The 15,617-nt window shown below is 39.8% G+C and overlaps 1 protein-coding gene across 1 annotated transcript in view; it reads left to right on the top strand.

The window, feature by feature from the left end:
* Window positions 1–15,617, top strand: part of MCPH1 (microcephalin 1) — a 175,673-nt gene that overhangs the window by 14,202 nt on the left and 145,854 nt on the right. The window contains exons 6-8 of the mRNA XM_015414579.1: window positions 2,950–3,090; window positions 4,049–4,141; window positions 5,657–6,664. Of these exons, the coding sequence (XP_015270065.1) occupies window positions 2,950–3,090; window positions 4,049–4,141; window positions 5,657–6,664 (1,242 nt within the window). The remainder of the gene's footprint in view (window positions 1–2,949; window positions 3,091–4,048; window positions 4,142–5,656; window positions 6,665–15,617) is intronic.

The raw sequence follows: 15,617 nt of genomic DNA, 5'->3' as shown, positions 1-15,617 counted from the left end.
GGGAAAGAGAGGGAAATGGACATTATATTATTTCTTCCAATCCTTTCCTCACACTCATGGATTTGTTGGCAGATCAGGAAAAGGAGTAAAGAGAATCTTTTGCTCCTGAAATTCCAGCAATCCTGCTTTCAATGATCACTTTCCCCCAGAGCAGTTACTGGAAAGAAGATATTAGAGTGACATATTACTTATTAAAGAAGGTAGTTTGACTCACAGATATTTTCTTGAAATAACAGGAAGTTTTTCTCATCAGTACAGATGCTCTCTCTCTTATTTTGTGTAGTTAGGTGTGGTGTAGTTTTAAATTTCTTTTTTTTTTGTACCCCCCCCCCCCCCCGGGGGGGGTTTTTTATTGGTTTTTTTTAAAGACTGCAAAACTACAACAGAAAATATGGGGTAGGACGGTTTTATCTTGTTTTTAATTGTTTTATCTTGGCACATGGTGCTGTTAACTGTGAGCTGCGCTGAGCCTGTCCGCGGGGAGGGTGGGATATAAATCCAATAAAATAAATAGAGTGCAAGCAGAGATTCTCTAATAACATTTACTTGTGTACTATACCTGGAACCATCCTGTAGCATTACTGAGATGTACCTCTGGCTAGGAGTTAAATGATCTGGTGTAGGAAAGATAACTATATACCTAAGGTTTCTTCAGTGGATGCTTATATCTGAATCAGGCCTGACCAGAGTCATCCAGAACAAGCTGGTTTCCGTTTGTTCTTCACAGTCAGGGAAACAGTGACCATCTTAAGATCGGGTTGATCAGTTCCATATCTTATCTTTCATTTGGTCAACTGACATGACCAGTTGTAACAAAATGGCTGCCAGGCAGAGGCAGCAGTACCTTAAAATGGCTGCCAGTCTGGTAGTCCTCTGGAGGGGAGAGGTACTCCATAGGGAACAATGGGGCTGCCATACCTCCCTGCCTACATTTCCCAGCAGCTTTAGGGAAAGTGAGGGAAAGTATGGACCCACCCCGGGGGCAGAGCCTGCCAGATAAAGGCTTTGGCCCTCCAGGGAGGCTTTTAGTCTCAGCCTAGTCTTGGCCTTCGCCTGAGCTTGAACAGCAGCTTCAAGGGGTGCGTACAGGTGGGACTCCTGCTACCAACACTCCGTGGCCAGTCCAGGCCACTATAAATCGTGGTGGACAGCCAGGAGGGTTAGTTTCTCTCCAACAACTAGGAGGGGGAAAGCAAATCCTGGCCTGCAGCCACCCATTATAGAGGTAGAGAGGGTGTGTGTAGGGGACAGAGGAATTGCAGTTTACTTCTGTTTATTTTCTGCCCAGGTTGAGTTGATGTTCCTGTGTTTATGTTTGGTGCCTAACTTGTATATAGCTAAAATAAATCTTGTATATAGTTAAAATAAATCTAGTGCCTTGACCACATAGTCCTCCCTGCTCAGCACGTTACCAGAGGCAAAGGGAGACCAGGGAACTCAAACGGGCCCAAATCAGAGGGGTTGCCAACTCTCCAGGGGGCGCCCAAAGATTGAGAGCCACTTTCCCGGGTTGGGAAATCAGCCAGAGGGGTCTCACTGTCCTTTTAAGAAGGCGGCGTCCATTCAGTGAGTGGTGGCAGTGACAGAGGAAGGAAATAGCTCCACGAGGCAGGGTGGGCAGACGAAAACGGGCTTGCGAACCACAGAATGGCTATTCAGTCTCCCAGGGCTGAGGGTGGGTCCCCGTTTCATCACACTAGTACTGACTTTTTAACAGCTTAAAGCATTCTAGCACAAGACACAACCTTTCAAATGAAGCAAAAATCATAAAATATCTGTGTTCAAGGTTTGTAGAATGAAAATTACATTTGTAATATTTAAGTATATTTTAAAAGTTTGTGAAAGTTTAGTTTAAAGTCAGTTGCACAGTTACAATGTAATGACAAACAATGGTTTATTTAAATATATAAACAACGGTTTATAGTTTATAATTACAGGAATGAGCCCGTCACTGGTCTTGCCCCCTTCCTCTCCCTATTTTCTTATCCAAAGCTGAGAAAAGAATCACTTCAGCTTTCACAGCAAGCCATCGTTCGTTGTTGTGTCAAAACCTCTAACTATGATTTGTTCTCTTCATAGCAGGATTGACTGGTGTGAAACCCTGTTTTGGAGGGAAAACACTGTGATTTGATTTTCTGCAGAAGTGATTAATTTCTTTTGGACAGATTTGTTTTTTATTCACTGTAATCCACAGTACAGCCCTTTACAGCACACAAAGCCACGCTTATGCTGCGGCTTTCTTGGCTTCTTTAGTTTTTTTAGGTTCTGCAGCTTTCTTTGCTCTTGCAGCGGCGGTGGCAGCAGCGGCAGCCGCTACCTTCTCTCTCCCCTTCGCTGCTTTTTCTTCTCTCAGCTTGTGATTCCGAGCATGGCGCAGAATGGTGTTGCACCTCATGGTCTTGGCATACGGGTTCAGCTTAATCATAACTCTCAAATTCTTCAGTGGATTCTTCTTCAGAACTCTGCGGTGAATCTTTTTCTTTGGTGCACGCAGGGCCCTCTGGATCTCAGGGCTTTTCAGGATTCTTCCAAGATCTGTATTGGTCATTTTGTGCATTGGCAGATTGTAGTTGCTCTTCAGGGTGGCTGGCTTGCGCCAGGTGCCGTACAACTCATCCAGCTTGCGGAAAGCACTCTCCGTCCAAATGATTAATTTCTGAGTCACACATGAGAGGAAGATGAAAAGGAGGCTGCATGTTACTGTTTTAAGGGTTAATTCCTGTATTGTCAAACCACAGTTTGTCATTGAGTATGGACTTTACCCAGAGATATGGCAGGGACATTTTTATATAAAGGACTTCAAAATACTGTTTTTTCCTCTAGTAGTTGCCTTGGATGTGAGGGCGATCTGGCTGCGACATCTGTCACCCCATTGATCGCCAGGGTAGTAGTTGCCTGCTACTGAAGTATAGAATTCTCTTAATAACTTTCTAAATCTAACATTTGTAGACATGGATATACCAGTTTTACTATTTGAAGATGATGGTTCACTATTATACAGCCCAGCAAGGAAAATTAAGTATGAGTGCAGTGCAATGGAAAGAAGAATAAAGGACATGAAGGAGAAAAGAGAAAATCTTTCCCTTACTGGTATGTTGATGATACTTGTAAACACTCAGGAATTATTTCGCTTCTTATTGTTGATGTTTTCTCATTATTGTTTTCAGGCTTCCTAGAACTATGTTATCTGGTTTATTATGCAGAAATTTTCCAAGTTCCAAGTTCTTAAGAGACTGTCAGTATATATTATATGGTTCTAGATATCATCACAGATTCCATAATCTCTATAGAAATGCCATAATTTTACTTGATTTGAATATATTACTTTCTTGATCAGTTTGCTCATATTCTAAACTTATTTGAGCTGAGTCTGTAAAGCTGCAGTTTAAGTATATTTTGGAGTGTGGGTTTGTCCATAGTTGAGTTTCTTGGTTGATCCAAAAAAAGAGTTAATTAAAAGGGGGGGAGGGTTGAGCAAGGAGTTTGGCTAGATGGGGTTGGGCCTATAAGGGCCCTTCCAACTATTGGCATCCTCTTCGTTCCACCTGGGTATCTGACCACAGTGTAAGAAGTTTATATCTGGGCAGTCATCTTCTGTTTTATTCAGATATATCATATTTTTATCTTTTGGATGGCCCTGAGCTTTTAGACTATTGTGTGGAATAAATCTGAAATAAGAGAATGAATTTATTACCCTCATATGATTTTTTTGCAGCACTTTGAGGCAGTCATCTTGGTATAGAATTCTACTTGTGTATGGCAGCCTGAGTAAGTTTGGCAAAACTTTCTCAAGGGCACTGGCTAAAATTAATTTAAACTGGCTGTAACTTCATCAAGCGATCATTTTGAGTTGAAGCCAACTTTTCCATTGGTGGAAAAGGAACGGTTTCACCTTCACTAATAAGTTTATCAAATGAATGTCTGTTTATTAGATATGTATATCCCTATTAATAGTTAATAGTTAATAACAGTATTTGATCTTAAAACAAGACAAAATTTAGTATTTACATTCTTAAAAGTTTATTTACAGTGAAAATCCTATTTTTAGCTTCACAGATGTCTCAAGTATCTGGCTCTAGTTCTGTTCAAGCAACACAAGAACCAGTTCTTGCTTCTACCAGCTCAACTTGGGTATTAGCAGGTAAAAAAGAAATAAAACTTGTAAAAGAAAAGTATTGAATGTCAGTTTAATGTATTGAATCCAATGGATTGTGAACAGCAATTACTTGTTTCTGCTTGCATCCAGCAGAAGAGGGGGAAAGAGGCATTATTACTTGATTTCTCAGTCATCAATAGATCTATTTCTTATTGTCACAAAATCTGAGAATACTTAAATCCAGAGACTGGAGCCATGAACATACAAGACAGATCTTTCTATAAACCTAAAGAACACCCACATTTGCAGAGAGAAAAATCTGAAATCTAAAATAATACATTGGGAGGGTTAACCCCCCCCCCCAAGAGCTCAGTGGATATTGTGGGTGTTTGCTAGGCAGCCACAATAGCAACCTTCAAATTTTGGCTTCTATGTGTAAAAGGTGGGGTCAACAAATTTTATAGTGAACAAGAGATAGTGTACTGTACAGACAGAAACAGTCTCATACAGTCACAATATGCCAGCATATTTGGATATCAAGTTAAATTTTTTAACATTGAAATCACTTAACTCTTTTAAAGTGTATTCTCAAACATTGTAGCATACACTGTAGCCAAAATTATTCACATTAAACATGAACAATTCTTGCACCAGAAAATCTTGGGAAAGGTGCTGAGGATAACTCTGGGTGTTTCCATATTTTCTGTTTTTTGTTTCAAGTCATCTGTAGCTGGGAAGCAGATGAATCAACTTCTCAACAAGTATAATTGTGACAGAACAATCAATTTAATTCTTAGACATAATGGTATCAAGTCTCCTATGTGTAAATGAGAAGCCTTGTATTTATGCCAACCAATACTGCCGTTACTTTCCCTTTCACAACCTGAAAGTAATGCAGGCACATTCCAATGTCCCACTGAAATAAATTGTGTTTACCTGTGTCAGCTCTATTAATTTAAATGATACTTAACTGTGCCTGACACATTGTAACCTGATTGTTAGATCCAAACTACTGTAAGTAGAGCTTCACTTGTGGAATGGCTCTTTCCTGTCTTTCCTTCCTTGCTACAACACCTTGTACTCTCCAAAAACTGTCTCCCTTAGGGTCTGGGGAATCATTTGGTACAATGGGTGAGCTTCAGTGGGAAAGGAAAGGAGTCAGGAAATAATGCTCCCCTCCCCAATTATGGGAATAGAAGTACCTTTTCTCTTGGCAGAAGAGAGGCTCTGAATCCAACTTTCTGTTTTCAGGTGTACCAAGGTGCCAATTTTAATAAGTACAATAAAAATTAGAGGTGTTAAATACATATCAAACAAGGCTAAATTACTTCTGTGCTGGTAATGGTTATGCATGACAAATACCTCTTTTACCATATGTGTGTGTGTGTTTCCACATTACAGTGCACATGCATTTTCTTAGAAGTGATATTTAGGTAGAAAAATCATTGTAGTGTCTTTTAACTGTGTCAAACTGATTGAAAACTGTATGTTGTTAGTTTATGTTAATTTATTAGACCCATTGTTAATATTATTGCTGTTTCTGCTTTTAATACCTTATAGAAGAAGAGAGCGATGACCCTTTAAACTCAAGCTTCACTAACCTGTGGGGAAACCCTGAATGCAAGATTCTTAAAAAGGAATCTTCCAAATCTTCATTTGAAGTTTCAGGTACTCCTGATGCTTCTACAGCTGCTTTAGGAAGCTCCCCATTCTTCACAGATGACTGCAACCATATAACTCCAAAACAACCTAGTGGCAAACATTTACGAAAAAGTCTGATTCATCCAAAAAACTTGGACAGGGATTTGCTTAGCAAAAGTGCTGGATCTGAAATACCCTCTCCACAAAAACACAATGGCAGGAATGATCATCTTCCTCAGGCAAAGAGGTTGGACTGCAGAGGTTCTTCGGAAAAATTGATCCATCTGGAAACTGCTGAAAGTTCCAACAACCACTCACATTCAGAAATGGGCACTGAACACGACACTGATTTCCCTTCAACTAATCTAACATTTTCCTCATTGAAAAGTGATTGTGTTTTTGGTACCAGACAACAACAGAGACCTAAAAGGAGATCAAGTTTTAAACCGAACACCTTAGCATTATGCAGAAGAGAGTCTCAGGATGACTTTTTGAAAGCAGTGCTCACTCCTATTGAGTCCAGCATAGATCAAGATTCTTCGTATGAAGATTACTTTTCATCATTTAATTTAAATAAAAGTAAAGCTAGCCTTCCTTTACCAATCCTGCAGAAATTGCAGAGTCCCAGTGGAGTCGTTTACAAATGTAGCCCTTCGCAAAGTAAGCAAAAGACAGTGTTGCAGAACTCCAGTACAAAGGAGAAATCTATGAGCAGCAAGAGGGAAAAAATGGCTGAGAATAATGAGAATGTTTCCAGGAGTGGCTGCATGCAGTCTGTATCTCTTCATAGTAAAGAGACTGCAGCTTTAAACTACATGTTGCAGGGTGAAAAAGCAAACACTGTGAAGAGCCCAGACTGTCTTCTGAATCTTAACATTCAACAAACGATGCATACAACCTTTGCAAATAGATGCCATCCTACAACTGGTAAGTCGCTACTACAATGAGGACAGCTAGAGTGATCAGTGGATCAGGAAAACCTGGCACAAACACCTTAGAATGAGAACTTTTGTCAGTTTCATGCTACATATTGATATTGCAATCAAATCATACCGTCACTGAGTATAACAGGGTTTTTTGTGTTCTAAATATGTATTTCAAGATTAGTCTTACAATCTAAAATTAGACATACTTTTAAATTAATTATGTATAACAGATGCCAGATGAGAAGGGTGAATTCCCAATAATATATCATTTGAAAATTCACAACCCTGTAACTGTACTCTGAAAGTGAGTGAAGAAACACAAACAGTTATAGGAGACTGAATTTACAGCAGTTTTAAAAACATTCTGGTGCAGACTTCTGACTTTGTACTGTTATATGTAAGCCACTTGAAACCCTGTGCCTTCCTTCAGACTATTAAATCTGGAAACCTCTGACCCTGGGCTGTGTCTTAAAACCTCTTGGCAATTAACACTGATTTGTTTGAACTTTGTTTAGACGGATATTAGTGAAAGCATAGATTCTGCTGATCCAGATGACATGGAAGCAAGTATATGGACTAGAGGTGTGCATTTGGCATAAACTGAGCAGGGAAAACTCTGAAAAATATCTTACCGGTGATGCCAACGCCATGGGGGTGTAAAGGTTCTTTGACTTGTGTGGCTAGCCGATAAACCACACAGTAAAACAATTATCCAGGCAGTAAAGGGTAACAAAAGAATTTATTTGAATAAGGAACACCTCACAGCTAAAATTCAGCGTGGATGTTCAATGTGTTATAACCGGGAGCTTGCATATATACTCTTCTTGCTCCTCCTCACTTTACATCATCACTGACATCATTTAGACATGCTCAGTTCAGATTTCTTTGGTCAGTCATCAATCACATATTCGACACACAGGATGTTACTTGGCTGCATCTCAACTCCTACAATGCAGGTGCACTTCTTGTTATGTTGATTTATGTTTTTGTTTACTTCTTTTGGATGTCTTCCCAGACTCCTTTCACTTTTGAATGAACTCCAGGCTGAGTTGATTTTTAGTACAAATTTAGATGTTTTCATTACAAAAATGGTTCTTTCACATTAATACATGCATATAAAAGTATAGCAATATTCTTAAAGCATTTTATAAACTTATTTTCACTAAAAGGTATACAACATATGAAAACATATCATTACAATGACATTCTAAAGAATTAAACCCTTTACATGAAGTCTTTTAGTGTTTTAAAGTAGCCTATGGCATAAAGCTCTTGTAGATGCACTGAATCTAACAGTTTTTATTTTGGTCCATCAGAATATTTTTGATAATTTTATAAAGCTTCTTTTTGTCTAAATTGAAGTTTTAATTTGTAAAATACACCACATTTTAGCCAGCAGGAGTCACCCTTTTATAATACAAGTTCTGCATTTTTAATTTACCCTTTTAATTGGATTTCAGGCGTGCATGATTTATTATTTTGTTTTCTTAAACCTTTTGGAACATCTCCCAACTTTTGCTTGTTAGTCCTTTTAACTTAACTGCTTTAGTTGACCTGTCCATGATTTATGTCTTTCATGTTGGCTGGGGTTTACGCACACCTGGCCAGCTGTTGGTCATTTTCCAACTCCTGCTCTTGTCAACAGCTTGTTAGCTTTAAACACATTTCATTATTAGAAAATTTAAACCTTAACTAGTTTCCTTTTCCATTAAACATACAAAAACTTTTTATCCATAAGCTTTCATTCTCAGCTATAAACATTCAGAGATATTTACTTTTTTAACACTCTGCTATAGCTGAAACATTCCCCTGGACTCAGCTTTTGAAGTAGAGAGGCTCTCATAAATCTTTAAAAATGATAATTCCTAATTGAGAATTGGCTAAGCTAACCGGGCAGAAACACCTGCAGTTAGCTCCCAATTTTTTCTTTGAAGTATAAGATTTCATCATAAATCTTGACAATTTATTGTGTCATCCCAAATAAGAAGGCTGACACAAGAACACCTGTTCATTAAAACTCAAACAGTCCTTAGTTAGGAAAAACCTCTCTTGTCAATTAAAAATGAATTAAACCACCTGTTTAGTGGTTTAAACAGTCCAATTCTTCCAGGAGAGTCCCAAAGGCTTTCCCCCAAAGATTCCTGTAAATCAGCAATAATCAATAGAAAATCATTTGAACCCTGGGTATCTCCTACACCACCAATATTTTTTGGGTATTATTTAAGCTGAATACAGAGTCAGAGAATCTGATCAGCTACCAGTCTAGCTCTAGTTTTGTTTTTATTTGGGGATATTCAGCTTTACCAAGGATCAGCTGGGGGGCGGGAGCTGAGAGCTCTGCACTCCCTCAGCTGGGGCGGGGCTCCTCTTGCAGCTCAGTTTTCTGCCCTCCCAGATGGGTTTGCATGCAGCTCCCCACCACCTGGGGTCAGTTTTAAACCGTGCTGCAGAAGGAGCATTCCCAGCCAGGTCTGCATGTGGCAGGGAGAGAGAGACCTCCCCGACGCATGCAGATCCTGGGGCCTGCTCTTCCTGCGGCGTGGTTTAAACCGTGCTGCAGGAGAAGCCAAGCCAGCATTTTTCTTCTTGGGTCTATTGGACTCAAAAATATTCGGGATTTCCAAAAAATCCCGAATCCAAATCCGATATTGGTATTGGAATCTGTGATTTTTTTGTGAATACTGATTTTTTTTCCCCGGGTCCAATAGACCCCCAACCAAAAAATGCTGATTTTTTTTTTTGCACACCCCTAATATGGACGTGATATAGCTGCTTACAGCCACCATGATTATTGAAATATATGCTGCTCTGATTAGTTTTCAGTGATTGGGCTGTGTAAAAATTTATATGAACTGGACTGAAAATGTGTATTTGCACACAAAAGCTTATACCTTGAATAAAACTTTGTTGGCCTTAAAGGTGCCACTGGACTCAAACTTTGTTTTGATGAACTGAGCAGTTCCTTTTAGATTTTAATTGTCCAAATTTATTTTGCAATACAGTTAAGGATTCCATTATTTTGTAAAATTTAGCTATTAATAGAGAAAGTTCTGAAATAATAGAAATAGAGATTTGAACAGATACTAAATGTTTAAGAAGAAGAAGAAGAGATTGGATTTATACCCCACCCTTCACTTGGAGTCTCAGAGCGGCTTACAAACCGCTTTCCCTTCCCCTCCCCACAACAGACACCCTGTGAGGTGGGTGGGGCTGAGAGAACTCTGACACAAACTGCTCTTTTTCAAGGACAGCTGTGCCAGAGCTTGTGACTGACGCAAGGTCACATCAGCAGGTGCAAGTGGAGGAGTGGGGAATCAAACCCGGTTCTCCCAGATTAGAGTCCGCACACTTAACCACTACACCAAACTGGCTCTCAGTTTAGACTCTTTAAACTGTAGGTCAATCCAATCAGCAACTATCTCAATTACTGCGAATTTTATGCACATGACTGAGCCCTTGAAAACAGTTTTTGAGACAATTGTGGAGGAGACATACACTTTCTTTTTATGTTGACTGGAATGTGGTTTTTACTGTATGTTCATTTCTGCAATTGCAGGGAAAATTAATGTATAATGTTAGCCACTTTGTATGTGGGAGGACTTGTTTAGTTGTTTGAAAGGGTGATAAATGCTAATGAATTCTGTTCTGAGAATGGAAGACTTCTTAAATGTTTAGATTATGGTATGGCTACTGAAGATGGTCATTACTGTGAAGAGCACTACTATTAAAATGTAGTTTAATAAGTTTTGAATGTCATGCTAGAGTAAATCAACTGATTAATACAGCAGGGTTGAATGTTGTATAAAGAATAAAAAGCCATTTCTTGTAACATAGATGGTTGTTTGAGAATTCATTACATTTGTTCTGTAAAAGGAGAAGCTTTGAAAAGAAATGTTTGTCTTTCGTACTTTACACCAGGGCTTCCAGCAGATGACCCACAAGGGTATTGGGGCCTACTGCCTAAATATTTGTGGTCCTGGGACGATTTTAACTTGGCATTCTGTGTGACTTGGCTGTGCCTTTTTGGTTTGCTATCTCTTTAAAACTGGAAAGTGGTTAGTGTGGTTGTTGCTCACTAAGACTTTTCAGCAGGGGAAGCCAGAGCAAGCGCTCCCTGGTTGACAATTTGCAAGAGAAACAGTGTTTGGCAACCTAGGGCGGAATGGCTTATTCAACCCTCTCTGCTCTCTTTGTGCTCCTAGTGCTGCTAGGAGGTCTCTGGGGATTGGGGAAGGCAAGGAGGTGTCAGGCTGAACCAGGCTTAATTTTTTTTTTAAATCAGTACTGGTTTGATAGGAGGAGCTGTGGTGGCTCAAGTGCTTAAGATGCTGAACTGCAGGCTGTGGAAGGTCGGTAGTTCAGCAGTTCGAGACCCGAGTGTGCCGCATGACGGAGTGAGCTACCGTCTCTAGTTTCAGCTCCTGCCAACCTAGCAGTTTGAAAGCAAGAAATTGCAAGTAGATAAATAGGTACCACTTCGGTGGGAAGGTAACAGCGTTCCGTGCACCTTGGTGTTTAGTCATGCCGGCCACATGACCACGGAAATGTCTTCGGACAGCGCTGGCTCTTCGGCTTTGAAACGGAGATGAACACTGCAACCCTAGAGTCGGATTCGACTGGCTTTCGAGCAAGGGAACCTTTACCTTTACTGGTTTGATAAGCGCCACAAGAAAATGTTAGACTACAGAACCGGATCTTTCCCCCCGCCCCACACACTTTTAAATAAAACATTTTTGTGGTAGGTGTAGAAATTTAAATGGATGGAAAGTAAGGTTTCATTTAATTGACCTGATCAAGCAACATTTCTGGCAGAGAGGATCCAAGTGTACTGTTTCTTTCTTATACCCTGGTCTTCTGTCTATTTACTTAGAGGCCTCAGTTTGTTGAATGAGACTTTTATTTAAATAAGTATGCATAAGATTGGAGTCTAAAAAATGCTACTGCAATTCACTGACTGAGGATTGTGCTTATTGAGCTACTGTTCAAGTAATTTTCTAGCTTTAAGTGTATCACATTTCTCAGCCCTATTTGCCCCACTTTAACTGTATCTTTTTATTGCAACTTCGCTGCCCTTGATTCTAATCCTACTTTTATGGGTGACTGGTGCTTACAAGTTGATTTATTGCACAGAACATTATTTCATCTTTATACAACCGCACTGAGCACCTTTCATTGTAAGAAACTGAATGCAGCTGCCAGTTCCGCCTACCATTTCAGTATCAATTTTTACATTTGATGTATTTTGGTTTAAATATAACACAGTTTTCTGTAATACCGTAGTTCTGGGGGGGGAAAATTCTGAAAAAAATAGCCTTTGTTATGTACATATTATGTATGCATTTTTCTATTCAGAGTTTGATGAAGGGGAAAAAATTGACATATAAAACAAAATTGTGGTTTTTGTTTATTTTGCGTCTGTGTTTGCCATGTTTTACAAATTATTTTATCCTCTTTGGTAAGATAACAGATGTGGATGTGTATAATAGTATCTTGGCAGTTTTGTCACAAGAGATTGTGCCACTTTCATAGTGAGGGTTACAATTTTACTTACAGCAATATCTTGTTGTTCTACATAAATTTCTTTCTTAAACTACTATTCATCAACTGTTTCACTAGCAGAGAGCTCCATTGACTGTAAAGCAGAGATTACAGTAATATCTGCTACTTAGGTCTATTATGTGGACCTTACATCCTGTTAGAAGCTGAGATTCTTAAAAATGCTTTCCTTAGTTCATGATTTTGAGCATTTTGGAGAAGTAAGACTAGGCATTTACACTGGGACATTTTTCTGTCATTTAACCAGTGTAGATTTGTTTCCTTGTGGTTTAGAAGCCAAAAATATATTGCAGATTAGTTACAGCTGTCCAACTCATCATAAATTTCTCTCTTAGGTCTCCACATGCTTTAACTAAATAAAACAGTTACGAGATCCCACTGCTGTTTCTTAAATCCTAATAACTACATATCTCTGTGTTACTTGGGCCCTTTTGTATGTTACCTAGCAGGGGCCTGCTTTTAAAGCATATTGCTTTTTATACTGATCTGGAAAGTTTGCAAACTCCAGGTAACATGGGAAAGATTCACATTGCATTTCTTTCCCACAACAGCTTTAACTTAAGCAACTATAGACACTCTGGCAATTTTATTTTGACTATAGTTGTTTGTCATGGTTGTTCCCCTATTTTTCTAAGACAGCTGGGGCAGAAACAGAAACTCCTGGATCTTGGTAAGGAATACTTCTAAGCCTGCTGCAAAAAATTTTAGTAGTAATCCTACACTTTTCAAAAGCCGTTTCATTGCTATCCAATGGTGTTGTCCTTGCCACTAGTCAGTGCTCCCCGTCCTGCTTCTTACTATATAATTATCCATCTCTATTAGAATCTGTGTCCCTCTTAAAGTCCCTATTTTCCTTCCCTCTTAAGTTTTGTTGTTGTTGTTCAGTTGCACAGCAGAGTCCAACTCTTTGTGATCCCACGGACCACATCACGCCAGGCCTTCCTGTCTTCCAGCGTGCTCCGGAGTTTGCTTAATTTCATGTTCGTTGCCTCGATAACACTGTCCAACCATCTCATCCTTTGCAGTCCCCTTCTTCTTTGACCTTCAGTCTTTCCCAGCATCAAGGTCTTCTCCAGTGAGTGCTCCCTTCTCATTTAAAAAGTTAACAGGTTGCAATCTGTAGAAATGTTCATGATAACTTGCTTGTGGAAAATGACACGTAGGCAATGAAAAGGACAGGGCTCTGCAAATGGTGACTGGGCATCCAGCAACCAGTGAGGTTTAGCTGCTCAACAAAAGCATAGTTTGTGTACTGCTGATATACTTGCTACCCTGTAAGCTAGCCTGCTGATATATTTGCTACCCTGTAAGGTAGCCCGCTCCTTGGGAGGAAAGTGATGGCAAACCTTTTTTTTTGGTTAAAACCGCAAACCTTGACAGCATAATAAAAAGTAGAGACATCACCCTGCCAACAAAAGTCCGTATGGTCAAAGCAATGGTATTCCTAGTAGTAATGTATGGCTGCGAGAGTTGGACTATAAGGAAGGCCGAGCGCCGAAGAATAGATTCTTTTGAACTATGGTGCTGGAGAAGACTCTTTAGAGTCCCCTAGACTGCAAGGAGATCAAATCAATCAATCCTAAAAGAAATCAACCCTAACTGTTCCCTGGAAGGCCAGATACTGAAGCTTGAAGCTCAAATACTTTGGCCACCGAATGAGGAGGGAGCACTCACTGGAGAAGACCCTGATGCTAGGAAAGATTGAAGGTCAAAGAAGAAGGGGACGGCAAAGGATGAGATGGTTAAACAATGTTATCGATGCAACGAACATGAAATTAAGCAAACTTCGGAGCACAACGGAAGACAGGAGGGCCTGGCATGATGTGGTCCATGGGACTGCAAAGAGTTGGACTCGACTGTGCGACTGAACAACAACAAGGTATGTGCAGGGGAAATGTCTTTATTTGTGGTCAGTAGCTTGCCTGATCTCATCAAATCTTGGAAGCTAAGCGGATTGACCCTAGTTAGTATTTGGATGGGAGACCACAGTGAAATTCCAGGGTTGGTACACAATAGGAAGGCAGTGGCAAACCACCTCCAAATGTCTCTTTCCTTGAAAACTCTATGGGGTCACCATAGGTTGGGTGCGACTTGGTACTTTACACACATGCAGCTTTTAAACAACTTATTCCTATATACATACCAAGAGTGTTTCCTACTGGTTGCCAGAATTTATGGTTACCACTTCAGCCTCTTGAGATTGTTTTTATGGACCTCTGGAAATCTAGCTATGTATTTCTTATAAGCACTAGGTAGATAATCATAAACATTTCAGCTAGCACTTTGCAGCTGCCAGAAGGTACAGTGTATATGTATTAGCAAGGGTTGAAAATTCAGCTATGTATCTGAGGCCAAAGATCTAAAGGACAAACAAGAAATAAAACTGCATCTATCTGGAATTTTACTTATTTTCAGTGTACCACAGCGAAATGGATAATTCACTATCCAATTAAAACAAGTGATTTGCCTCTTTGACAATGTGAAGTTCTATGATGAAAGCAGGTAACATTCACTTTTATACAAGATATTTTACCATGTGTATATGCCCCACCTTTGTAATCCAGCTCATTATAAAATCTTTAAAAACTGGGTGACAGACCTGAGCTGCTTCAAAGAAATTTCAGTGATATAATTGTGCTCTTTTAAAATAATTCTAAAAGTAAGTTGGATAGCAGTAAAAATAAAATGTTATTTTTGGTCAGGGTGCAGGCAGTGGGAATGCATATTTCTTTTTTATTATTATTGGTTGTCATTGTGGTTTATATTGAAAGATGACAGTTCTCTAGGGAGGTGGGTTAGTCATCAGACTTTCTCAGTCCCATAGAGTTTTATATTGAGAAACCTGTGAGTTGTTTGTAGACATGGGAAATTTGGATTTTTTTCCATTGTCAGACTCTGTATGGAATGTTTTTAATCCTATTACAAATAAAAAGCAACCTTTATTTAAAATATACACAAATATTCTTGAATAACTGCTTCAGACATTTTCACGTAGAACCATGTGATTATGACATTTATATTAAAAGTTCATTCATTTATACCCTGCCTTTGTGCTTTAGGGTTAGGCTGAATGCCTTATTTTAATCTATATATCTAATAGCCAAGTTGCCCCCTGAGTGCGGATTGCTAAATCAGTACTCCGGGGGCACTTGGAGGGGAGGGGGAGGTTTGTGCACACGTGGGCCAGTCCCCACGTGTGCACAAAATTTGAAAAAGTTGAAAAAAATTTCGGGGGGATGTTTAAACCCCCCCGAAAGTGACAGAGCGTCCCCTGTGCATGCGCAGGGAACACACTGTAGCTGGCCTCGCCGCCACGCCTCCTCCTCCTCCTCAGAGCCGGGCGGGCGGGGGAACCGGCCTCGCCGCTGCCGCCGAGCCCGGCAAAGGGGGGGGGAGGA

The sequence above is a fragment of the Gekko japonicus genome, unplaced genomic scaffold (genome assembly GCF_001447785.1).
Source record: "Gekko japonicus isolate JY-2015 unplaced genomic scaffold, Gekko_japonicus_V1.1 scaffold671, whole genome shotgun sequence".
Lineage (NCBI taxonomy): Eukaryota > Metazoa > Chordata > Lepidosauria > Squamata > Gekkonidae > Gekko > Gekko japonicus.
The sequence above is the reverse complement of the archived record's forward strand: the minus strand, read 5'-3'. Positions and strand labels throughout refer to the sequence as shown.